Source organism: Malus domestica, chromosome 10 (assembly GCF_042453785.1).
Source record: "Malus domestica chromosome 10, GDT2T_hap1".
Classification (NCBI taxonomy): Eukaryota; Viridiplantae; Streptophyta; class Magnoliopsida; order Rosales; family Rosaceae; genus Malus; species Malus domestica.
The window spans coordinates 10,766,804-10,780,279 of NC_091670.1; the positions used below are offsets into that span (position 1 = coordinate 10,766,804).

General features: G+C 33.7%; 1 protein-coding gene across 1 annotated transcript; it reads right to left on the minus strand.

Moving 5' to 3' along the window:
• Positions 1 to 666: 666 nt before the first annotated feature.
• On the minus strand, positions 667 to 1,355 carry LOC139188549 (uncharacterized mitochondrial protein AtMg00300-like). Its single transcript, XM_070806152.1, has 2 exons — positions 1,247 to 1,355; positions 667 to 1,151 (listed from the first exon to the last, which is right to left on the minus strand). Exons 1-2 carry the CDS (start codon positions 1,353 to 1,355, stop codon positions 667 to 669), a joined length of 594 nt encoding a protein of 197 aa, XP_070662253.1.
• Between the last annotated feature and the right edge of the window lie 12,121 nt (positions 1,356 to 13,476).

Here is a 13,476-nt window from a genome sequence, read left to right on the forward strand (position 1 = left end):
TTCATTCAATTTCATGTGACTTTCATCAACTGACACATCTCTACTTACTATAATCTTGTTCAACTCGTGACACCAAAGTCTGAAGCCTTTCACACCACTATTAAATCCAATAAAGACAACTTTCTTGGCTCGTGGATCCAGTTTGTTTTCCTTCACATGAAAGTAGGCATTGCATCCAAACCCTCGTAGCTTATCATAGTCCTAAGCTGGTTCTTTAGACCACACTTCAATGGGTGTTCTACCCTTCAATGCTGTTGATGGTAGTTGATTAAGCATATGACATGCATAGCTCAAAGCTTCTGCCCAAAATATTTTTGGCAGCTTAGCTTAAGATAGCATGCAATGAACTTTCTCGAGCAAGGTCCTATTTAGCCTTTCTGCAATCCCATTCTGATGTGGAGTATGTCTAACACTGAAATGCCGAGTAATCCCTTCCTTTCTACACACTTTGAAGCAAGGATCGGAGGTATATTCACCTCCATTGTCACTTCTCAGTATCTTAATCTTCTTTCCAGTCTTGTTCTCCACCATGTTCTTCCATTCCAGAAAGATATCAAGAACCTCGTCCTTTCATTTCATCATATATATCTATGATCTGCGAGAGTAGTCATCGATAAAAGATGAAAACCATCATTTTCCACCTAAAGAAGTATTCTTTGCAGGCCCCTAAACATCAGAGTGAACATAGTCCAAAATCCCTTTCATTTGATTAACAGTTGAGCCAAATTTCACCTTTGTTTGCTTGCCAAGAATGCAGTGCTTACAGAACTCTATCTTTCCAACTTTTGCTCCTTTTAAACACCCTTGCTTGATCAATCCTTGCAATGTTTTTTCTCCTACATGTCCCAACCTCATGTTCCATAATGCAGACAAGTCACTTTTATCACTTTGCACTTCATCAGCTACCATAACCACTCCATTTTCCAAAGTATTTCCTCGTAGCATATAAAGTAAGCCATTATGAAGCCCCTTCATTGTGACAAGTGCTCCTTTAGCAACTTTGAGCACGTTGTTATCGGAGTAAAACTTGTAGCCTTGTGACTCGAGAGTGCCTAGTGAGATCAAATTTTTCTTCAGATTTGGGACATACCTTACACCATGCAATTCTCGAATCACACCATCATGATGCTTGATCCTGATGCTTCCAATTCCTTGAGTTGTACATGGGTTATCATCTCCCATATACACAATTCAATTCATAACTTTGAAAACCAATGCCTTTGAGAAGTCATGTGATGGGTACAACCTGTGTCGAGCACCCACTCTTTCATATAATCCACAGTGTTCGATGCAATTAAGGCATAGACAAATTCCTCATCCTCGACTTCAACCATATTTGCTTCTGAGTCATCCATCTTATTTCTAGTCTTTTCTTTGATTTTAGGCTAGTCCTTCTTCTAGTGCCCTTTTTCATGACAAAAGTACACTCATCTTTGTCCAAGAACTTCCTATTCTTTGAGACTCCTCTAGTACCATACCTATTATTTTTCCTGTACGAACCTTTCTTTTCTTTCAATCTCCTTCTCACCATCAAAGCTTCAGAGTTATTCCTTTCTTGCATGTCAAGGTGTCTCACCTCATGATTCATAAGAGCACTTAAGATTTCATCATACTTAATTGTCTCCATGCCATAAATCCAAGTAGTCACGAAAGACTCATAGGATTAAGGCAATGAGTTCATCAGGATCAAGGCCTTGTCTTCATCTTTGATTATCTCTTCAAGATTTGCCAGTTTAGCTAGACGCCTGTTAAACTCTTCTAGATGGCCAATCATCTTTGTGCTCTCTTTGTACTGGAACCTATACAACTTGCTCTTGAGATGAAGTTGATTCTCTACTCTCTTCTTCATATATTTTGTCTCTAATGCAACCCACAATTCTTTTGCAGAAGTTATGTTCATCACACCATCCTTCTGTTGCTTTCCCAAGCATAGCCGAATTGTAGAACATGCATGAGCATTCAATCTTTGCCATTCTTATTTTTTCATCAAAAATGGCATGTCTCCTAACACAACAACCGAACCTTGTTGTATCAAGACATCCCGAACCTCACATTGCCACATAGCAAATTGTTCATTCCATCAAATTTCTCAATTTCAAACCTAGCACTCTGAACCGTCGTCTTGGTTCCACTAGTGCCAGACTTTTCTTCAACATCATCACCACTGGTAGAATCACCAGTCTTCGTCATTGCTTGATAGTCACAACCCATGTAAGAACCTAAGCTCTTGATACCACTTATTGTAAACTAAACCAAAAACCAATCGAGCAATAAACAAAACACAATGATTTCAAAGTTCCTCCAATGCAGAAGTACATCTCTAACAATTGAAGCTTTATTGATTACCAACAAATACAAGAGAACTCACAAACACAAAGTGTTCTCAAGTATACAAACTTATGCCTCTCAAAATCTCTCACACACAAAACTCTATCCCACATCCACCTATTTATACTAATAGATGTCATAGGTTTACACAAAGTCCCTAGGATATAGGAAACCAAATACTAAAACCAAATCCCAAACCAACTAGGAAACACAAATCCAAATATCTTGCATCCAAGATATTCTAATCCTTTTTAGGCATGTTGATTTAGTGCCAAATCCAACAAAAATTCATGTTGATATGGACATAAATTGTTTTATTGTCAGTTCCTCTTCAGAGTGCACTTCTCTCGTTGTCAAAAAAATGTCATGTACTTCAGGTTTTTGTGCGTACAAGTCCTTAGATGCCGACTTGCAAAGTTTTTTTTTTATACCTTTTCATTATGAATGAAGCTTTTTTTTTTTTTTTTCTTTTTGCTTTAGAGTTCCATATCAATCCTCTGAGATTAGGAGTGGATGATTTCAAAGACTTGAATGCATTCCCTTGTTTAATCTTAGGCCTATCTCGCCAATCAACCAGTACGGTGACAACTAATTTATCAGAATTGGTCTTTTACGTTTTTGTTAAAATTATAATAAAACTGATATCATTTTGCCTTTAAAAAGGAAAAAAGGCAACCTAGCATAGGTTGAGGACTTATCGACACGTATGACGTGGGAAACAAAATCCAGGTGGGTTGATATGTTATTCTTGGAGGTGTATGTGATAATTAACAGTGAAAGCACTCATTTCGATTATCTTATTGAGTCATTATGTCAAATTAAGTTCCATTGAAGCTCAGAGCACGAAATACCTTCCAAGATTACTGCAAATATTATTTAAAATTGTGGGTTGTTAATTGGGTGACATAACAGGTTCAAGATTTTGTATGACATGGTGTTGGTAGCTAAAGTCTTATGTCAAATGTCCTCACATGTTGTATAAAATATGAAATAAAACACCATTAACTAGGGTTTGCACCACCCATTTGTTTATCTCCAGTGGCACCCTCGCGGGCAGCTTATAATCTATGTGGTCATGAATCCTAATTTGCTTTGCTATATATAAATATACAACACATTTACACAAATTATACTCGAAGGCTTTATTTTATTTTATTTTATTTTTTGTCAAATACTCGAAGGCTTTATAATTCCTTCGTAATTGGTATTGGCTAAAGTTGTGAGACTTATATTTATTTTTTGAATTTATTGTTATTAAGTGAGGGAAGATTCGAAACTATAACAATGATTTAAGAGAGGGGAGTGTTTCAAATCCGAAAACTTTGGATGGAAACCTAACACCTTATTTACTACGATATTAGACACATGCACGTGAGACTAATATTTGATGCACAAAGAATATAATACGTTTAAAATTCGATTTCCACATTTTTTTTCTTTTAGAAATTAAAAGTTGTTTGAAAAATAGATTAAAACTTCTAGATGCAAAATTGTACATGCACAAATGATAGACAAAGATTAAAGATAAATTATCAGCACCTTTATTAATTTGTTAAACTATACTAACCAGGTGACTTGTTTATATTGCAATAGTGCATATAATATATTTTGTTAAACATGTTCTAGAAGAATTAAACCCAAAAACAAGTGCATATAATATATTTTGTTAAACATGTTCTAGAAGAATTAAACCCAAAAACAAAAACTAAGCCCATAACACCTAAAATATTCCGAGTAACTTAAAAAGAAAACCCATATGGTAACGTTCCTATATCAGAGACCTTAAATTAATATTTAAAATGTGAACACACTAAGGAGTTACATAATAGGGTTTATATATATATATATATATATATAGGTGTCACATGCATTTTTCAATTATTATCACTCTTCCCTTGTGTTTTATGTGATGAATTGATCATGCAGGTTCAACTAGGAGCGTCAAAACAAACAAGAATCTATTTGGCTAACTAGAAAGAAGATGCCATGTAAGCGATTAACTAAAGAAATTAACTAGTAGTCTACAGCCGTATTGGTTAATATCTGTCTTAAATTTCAATTTGCTTATTCATTTGCCAAAAGAGTTTTCAAAATTAAGCTCTGTCACGATGTTTATTTGTTTCTTTTTAATATTTCTCATGTGTTTTAAAGTAATAAACATTTTAGGCTCCGCTTGGTCTATTACTAACATTACCGTCATAATTTTAAATTATTCTTATTATCAAGTGTTGAATTTTATCACAAAAGAGTTATGTGATATTAGTGGTGGAATTGAAGATAGATCCAGAATGAGGAATTTGAGTCTCTTTTGGATTACAAATTACATTACAATCAATATTCTCATAAGTTAGTTTATATTTATTCTTTAATCCACCATCTGACATTGGGGTTTTTTTTTTTTTTTTTTTTTTTTTTTTTTTTTTTTTTGTTTCAGGTAAGTATTGCGTAATATGGAGTAACTGGTAACTAGTTGGACTTTCTCTACCCTACTGCCATGTGATGAAAGATGGAGTCATCCTGACATCTCCACCAAAGAGACTCAAACATTCAACTTGCGAATAAGAAGTTGACCCTTAATCCGATATTATCTAAAAAATGATGTGTTTCTTTGAATATTTTTTGTATCATAATAACGAAATACATATATCTCCACTAACAATACATGTCAACTTATCTACGCGCACCATTTCGTTTATTAGAGTATATTTAAGCACGGTCCTGATCAAGATTCTGCAAAATATTCGTAATCATCAAAGATTGGATCTATTGTTGTATTCCATGCAGGATTCCCATGTTGATTATCAGCTGACTATTAGAAATTGAGAAAGAAAAAGACACCCCGAAGAGGAAGGGGACAAGCTCAAGGGCGGTTCGATTAGATTTTGAGTGCATGCCCACCAAAATCAAAGGTTGGCTGGCTCCTTTCTGTAAAAGTCAACTTGTAATGTGCACCACAATATAAATTTGTACCTGTTCTCTCGATTACTTTTTGTTTCTTTTGGTCCATGGAATGGAGCACATAGTTCTTCTTCTTTTTCTTTGTTTCCTTTATAAAAAAGAAGAAGAATATATATATATATATATATATATATATATATATATATATGTATATGTGGGCTTTCATTTTGTATTCATCAATGGGACTATACTATTCTATTTCAGTTACAATTATTTTTCTACTAAGGTAAACCGTCAATATAAAAGTGATTTGAAAAGAAAATAAACGATTGGTCATTGTTGATTTATATCGATATGGATCTTTATATGTATACATGCATGCATTTAAACAATGTTCATGGTGAAGAATTTATAAAGAATGGTGTGTCTTGTTAGTAGAATCGAGCTTGATCTCTCTAAGTAATCTGAATATCTGTCGTTTTAGAGTTACTGAGTTTAATTTGGGTGAGCTGCAGCTTAGTTTGATAAGTAAAAATTTGGGCCGTTGTGTAAAAATATCCATGTATTAACAACTAACAACCGTACATATATATACATGTGAGACTACTAATAAAACAAAAAATTGGTGAATACTCTTTACATATTCAAATAATAAATCTCATAATCAATAATCCGAGTTTAAAATGTAGTAATGTACAATGTTAGTATACAAAAGTCAACTTTAGTTTTGTTTTATAAAGAAGTTTGTAGTAGTACTCCGTGGTTTTCTTCCTATTTAATATAGGTTACTTTATTAAATTAGATATCACGTTATATTTTGCTGAATAGACGTTGCAAAAAGACGAACACATTATCGTTGAATTTCAATTTCAACAACTGATTAATTAGACTTATTAAATGATTTCTCCTCTGAAACTATCATTTAGTCTCTTTTTACTCCATAGAATTGATTTTGTCTCGCTTTACCCCTAAAATTGTCACTTTTGTCTCATTTAGTTTTAATTCATCCAATTTTTGTCAATTTTGTCAAATAAATGTTAAATTAAAGAGTAGTGGGGATATTTTATTTTAACACCTCTTTGCCTCCAACTTGCTTGATAAAAAAATCCCAATTTCTTTTTTGATAACTCTAATACAGACCCCCTTCTGTCTATCTTGCAGATTGTGTGGAGTTGTAGATGCAGCTGTAAGGAAAAGCAAGTAATGGGTTGTATTTCAAAATCTAATTCAAGCTACTGATTGAATCTAACGGCAGCAACTATAGCTACGCATCAATCAACAAGAGAGACAGACGAGGGTTTGAATTAGAGTTATCCAAAATGGAATTGGGATTTCTTTAGCAGGCAAGTTGGTGGTAAAAAGTTGTGTCAATAATAAACTGTCTATACTACCCTCCAATTAACGCTTATCCAACGGATGGACGAAAATATGGTGAATTGAGATTGAATGAGATGGAAAATGTCAGTTTATGGGGACAAAGTGAGATAAAACTAATTTAAGAAGGTAATTTCGAAGGGGAAATCAATTAACAAGACAATTAATTAAGTGGCACACATCACAACAATGATGTCAACTTGCATTGTAACATTATGTTATAAAACAAAAACAAAAACAAATTGGTAATGTGATCAATAAAGTAAAATAGGTCTTTTGGAAGGTCATTACCTATTGGCTAGATTGTTTTCCACGTTCAACTTTTGGTAAAAGGATGGCGTATTTAGTCTGAGGGCCACATATGAATGTAATTTTACAATTCACCGGAATGGTCTGACCATATGATGCTAATGTTTATCACTTTCTCAGGAAAATTCTAAGCCATTGAATTTGAAAAGTTCGTTTTTGCTATGATGACAACATTTGATGTGAATACTGTGGCTCTGTGGATAATGACTTTGTATAGTTGCGAGAGATTTTTAAAGCTTTTTAAAATAACTGAGAATGTTTTTAGAATCAATTATAGGTAAAAATACAAATGAATACTGGAAAAACATACTTAGAGTGTTGCAGGAAGCACTTCAAGTGTTTTTTTTTTTTTTTTGGAACCTACAAGCACTTTTACCATAACAGTTTTAATCACTTTAAAAAAAATACTTCCAAACGAGCTTTCAATGAGTATTGGCGTATATTTCGTTGTTTATTGATGCGTATAAGATTTGTTGAGTGAATTTTGTTTTGGTCAAAGTTCAGTGTGAACTGAACCGCATAATTCTTTCATGCACTTTGGTGAATTCACGTTCTCATCTCAATAGTAGATTTAGAAAATTGTTGGTGTTTGAAACTGAGAGAAAGTTGCTATTTAATTACAGGTGAAGTTGTTGGGTGTTCGTACATTGAACTAGGACATGTCGGGTTTAACTAGATATTCTTTTTCTAAAGCAAAAATTACATAACTGTTGAGATTTTATCTAGCAAAGTATTTTTAATTGAATAACGACAATCTCAAATGCAACTTGAATTTAGAATTCTAACAAGGTGAAGACTAGTTACCATTAGACCAAATTATCAATAGCCTTATCTACAAATTCACACGCATAAAACGCAAAAGAAATGAAAGAAAACGAAATGAAAATAGTTATAAAACCTCATTATCCTATAATTTTAGTAAGTTTATTTTGTGTCAGAGAGTAGTTATGAGCAAGCAACTGCCTATTTTCTGTGGACTAATTAAGTGGATGGAATCAATCGATCAAATGAGTGGATTTGTTATGGTACTGTGGAAAGCAATCTATGAACTAAAGTCTGAACATGTGATATGTGGAAAGCATTTTCCCACGTTTGGACTTCATCAAATTACTAAAAGTAGTCTCTATGATCAAAGCAAATCTTCCAGTTCCCTCCAGAAGCTGACTAAGGTTAGTGCGAGTGAAAAAGTATGAGATCATGGAAGAAATTTGTGAAGGACAGCCCCAAATCTGAGTTCTTTCACTACAAAGATAATTATAATTAGGGGCAGAAAAATAGAGACGCCTCTAATAATATATATTAGAGGCAGAATAATGATCGCGGGTTTTGATATAAGTGCCTGAGTTTTCAACTCTATAGACTAAACATTTGTTGGTTTTAGAGATTTAATTAAACATTTTTCCTACAAATTTGGAGTCTCATCTATCATAAATATCCTTTATTTTTACCAAAATTACAGATCTTACCACTGCCTATATTCTTCACGTCAGGAAAAAAATGCAGAGATATTGAAACAAATTCCTACACTCTAGCTCCTTTGATTCCCTCTAAAGATAATTATACAAAAAAAAATGATTATTTACAATTTATTAAGGAATAAAATACCCTGCTGTTTGATTTTTTTTTCCTTTCAATGAAGAAATAAAATACCATTTAAGATATTTGTAGTAATCCATATATAAATTTTTGTAGTAATTCATATAAGAAAATAACATCGAGAATAATACAAACATACCAAAAAAAATATATATATATATATATATATGTATGAAAACAAACCTAATAAAATCGGAAATAAACGTACTAGTAAACAACGTTGAAGAACAAAAGTAAATGTACCAATCAACAATATGTATAATATTAATCATACCCATATGATACTAAATGGTACAATCCATAATGTATACAAAAACAATCGTAATAAAATCGTGAAAAAAAACCTATCAATCAACGAGAACAAAATTAAACATACCGGAAGCTAAAACTAAATTGTCACAGCTCGTCTCGAATTATTGTTATCGATGGTGTTAAATGTCTAAATTGCCCTTGGACATTGAGTATGTTATGTGGTGTTGTGGCTTAAGTTTTGGGTTTAAACTAAATTGGTTAGTTCCTAAGTTTTTGGAACTTAAAGTTAGTAATTTTGGTCGTGATTAGTGACCCAAAACTGGACCACACACTCACACACACACACACCTCCCATTGACCCTTCTCCTCCCTCTCTCGGATCTTCTTCCATTTCTGTACAACCTGTACGGACACCCTCAAACCCTTTCAATCTTCACAGATCGAGGTTATGATTGTTGTTTTCAAACTCCTTGCACGCTCAGGAGTTGTTTTATACCTGTGGTTGGCCGAGAAATCTTCGAAAACCCGAGAAACCATAACCTCCGATTCGAGGTACTGTTCATTCACATGTAAATGGGGAGTTTTTGAAAGATTCTAAGGTTATAGGAAGCTTTAGATTGTCTTCACAAAGCTCAAAGAAGAAAAATGAAGTGATTTGGACGTCGGGAAGTTGAGTTTCAACGAGTTGCAGGTTTAGCCGGATTATCGAGGGATTTTTCGGCGAGTTCCATTGATTTTAGGGCTTTTGAAAGGTATGATTGTGTTCTATTCATCCTAAGCTTCAATTTGGTTTAAGTTTCATAAAATTTGGTGGAAAATTGAGTAAGAAATGAAGGTTTTATTATTTTCCAGAAACCGGCAACGCAGAGGTCACCGACACCGGACTCCGACGAGCTGAGGAAGACGAATGAGCATATTCCGTCAAATTTGACGGAATATTCTAACGGCAAAAGGTAACTCCATTAACGTCTGTTAAGGTTTTAACGAAATATTCTTAACGGCAGTTAGGATTCCGTCAGGGTTACCCGCGCGTGAGGGCGCGTCTGGCCGTGCCTTGGCCGGTTCGTGGGGCATCGGAAAATTTTTCTAAAAATATGGGGATGTTCGTGAGGTTATCTAGATCACGTTGGTATATTTAAACACCCCATTTGAGCAATGTATGAGAAGTTATTAGATAGTATTGGTTATGTGCTTTAAATAATGTTTATTCAGTTATTTCGCATATAGGTGAGACCTATCCTGAGGACGAACGCAGTCAAGGGCGACTGACTCAGGGGCTACGAACCTTCGACATACCAGTGAGTGGGCTTTTGGTTTTAAGTATATATGTATATGCTTGGTATCTTTCCCAGAAAATGCATTTAAATGAGTTATGACTTAAATTGCCATGCCTAATGTTTTACATTTAGAATATGCATATGATGTTTGCATATATATATATATATATATATATATATATACAAAGAGCTTAAGGGGAGGGATCCCCATTTTTTGAAAAAAATGGGGATTAGGTGTGGGGCCCACTTCATATCTAATTTCAACGATCCGAACCGTCTATTTTGTTAGTATCGATTCATAGATCATCTTTGGAAAATATTAGCTAAATTGGAAATGTTTAAGACATCTAATTGGGTTCAAGGAAATGAACGAATACTTTGTTATATAAGAAAATATGAAATTTGATATTGATAATTAAATAGGTAAATGGTTTCGGATTGAATTGAATTTTTGCAAGGATGATCTATGAATCGAAACTAACAAAATAGACAGTTTGGATCGTTGAAATTAGATGTGAAGTGGGCCCCACACATAATCCCCATTTTTTTCAAAAAATGGGGATCCTTCCCCTTAAGCTCTCTGTATATATATATATAATTGTAGTGCTGTGGACGCTCAGGTAAGTCCCAGGTGAGTTTATGAATTGTGAATGTGAATAACGGTTGTGAGCAATTGAGAAACATTGAGCTCATAAACCTGCACGCCGATGTTAGTGATTTAGCCAAAGATATGGCACAAGCCTGTATATAATGTCACCTCCCACACCATATGCTCACATTGGATCCAATTTAGGTGCATAATCTTGTCATACAGACCATCATAAGTGGTTCCGACTCATAGGTGATTAGCGATTTATCGCACAACTGTCATGAGAGCGTAACATTGAGCATAACTATATTACATCCAGTCTTGTCATACAGACCTTTACGGTGGTTCCAACTCGTGTGCAGTGTAGTGTCGTATAAGTCACTTGCGGTCACTCCGGCTAGATTGACTGATGAGCTATGAATTCAGCCGTACAGATCTCTGTAGGGGTTCCGACTAATATGTTATTTTCCATGAATTTATTTTCACCTGAGTTACTTATTCTGTTTTATATTTTTGGCATGGCATACTTATGATTATGGATATGTGAAGTATGATTTGAATATATATATATATATATATATATATATATATGTATATATTTATATTCCATTTCTGGGAAAATTATACATGTTTTACGGCAAGGGGTTAGAGCATTTGACAATGAAATGGTTTTGGAAAGCTTTGTTTTGCCCACTCACACTTTCTGTTTTGCGCCCCTCCAGGTTTTAGATAAGCTTGTTCGTTGGTGGCTCACAAGGATTGACTGGAGGTTCTGACAGACTACCACAAATGTAGAGCATCTTTGGGTGTCGTTTAATTAGTACTTGTTTTCTAGACTGAACTTAGGCTACTTATGCTCTGATTATGTATTCACACATTTTCTAGCACTTACCTTAGCTAGTACTCTTATGAATTTGGCTTTTATTTATTCGTATTCTCTATTATCATTATTGTTTCCGCATTGTGCACATGGCTACGTCACCCTCATGTGACGGCCATCATGTCCTGATTCGGGTCGGGGTGTGTCATAAACGTACCGAAAGCTAAAACAAAACGTTCCAAAATCTAAAATTAAACGTACCAATCAATGATATGTACACCCAAAAATTAAAAATAAACGTACTGATCAATACAAAACAAATATACGATAACCAACAATAAACGTACCATTATCACTAATCAACAATATGTACAAATTCAAATGTATACAAAATAATTATCTAACAAAAAGTATACTAAATAATAAACAAACAAAAAATTTTAAGCGTCCATCATTTCAATTATTTTTTCAATTTTAGGATAAAAAAAATATTTTGAACGAAAAACAAAAATTAAAAGAGATAATCAGATAAATATGTTGAGCGAAAAAACCAAAATTATCTCCTAAAAAATAGTCCACAACTCCTAAAATACATGAATAAAAAAACGGCCGGATAAAAAAAAAATTCTCTCAACTAATTAAAAGGACAAATTTAGAAATCATATATGTAAAATTTTAATTTTTAAAAAAAAATTTTAATTTAAAAAATAAGAAATACTGATGTGGCCTAATGTACCAAAGCGTCTTGATCAAAATCTTAAAAGGCTTGGATGTTTAATAAAAGAAATTCAAATTTTGAGCGTTTAAATCTATTAACTCTATTAAGGTATTAAAAGCAGAAACTGTCCCCCCTAAGACATGGCATTAAGTTGGAAGAAAGAGTCCCTAGTAATTATTTTGGGAAACTAATTTTTTTTCTTTTGATTTATATTTACATTCTCCCTTCTTCTGTAAGCTAGATGTGGTTTCGGATCGATAATCAAAACCGAAATGACCATCGAACCGAAAAAGGGAGAAAATTGAAAACGAACAGTTATTTGAATTTATCGAATTTGATAAAACCAAAATATTTTTAAGATTTTAGGTCGGTTCCGCAAAGACCCAATTTTGTTGGGCTTCTGAATTTATGTTACTTTTTTAAAGCCCATTTTTTAATCTTTTCAATTTCTTTTGGCCAATTCACATACAAAATTCTAGAACCTTAATTTTGGGCAATTTTTATGGACATTTCTACTTTGCTTCAAAATATTGACACAGTTATCATTAGGGGTACTAACTTACTATACTAGTTACTAGTAGTTAACATTTACCATCAACGCATCACTAGCAAACTACTCAAATTATATGCAACCAAAACAAATCGGTTAAATTCTTTTTAATTTTTGCTCCATATTTGTACTACAGTCTTCTCCCTCCTTATACGCCCTATACAAATCGGTCAAATTATTTTTGGATGTTTGCCTTCAAGTCAACTATTTTATAATGAATACTTGAGTTCCTCTAAGCTTGTCTCCAACATTTTAAATTTGTACTCGGGTCGAGTACTCGGGCTATAAAGATTATAGTAACCTTGTCAATGTCACCCCAAATATGTTTCAAATTTGAGTTTCATGGAAGTAACCACATTTCCAAAAGTTTTATTAGAGGAATCAAGAATTTTTCTTCTATCTCCACTTGCAATGCTATTACAGTGCCGAGTACTAAATTTGATGTTGTAGTTAGGGCTGCACTAAGTGTCATGGTGGCATCATAAAACCTTTTCTTCTATCTCGACTTGCAATCCAATCATCCACCCTTGGAGCACCCACCTGCTTGGTTTTGGCCGTCTCCTCATTAACCTCTCTAGAGACTTCCTCTTCAAAGTAAAAGACAAATGTGTCTTACTCATAAGTCATCCTAGAAAACACCTCTTAAATTTCAAAGCATTATTAAGCATTTTATAGGTGGCATTCCATTTTGTGGCAACATCAAAAGTGATATTTGACATCTTATCAACACTCATCAAGACACAATACTCCCTAAAAGCATCCAAC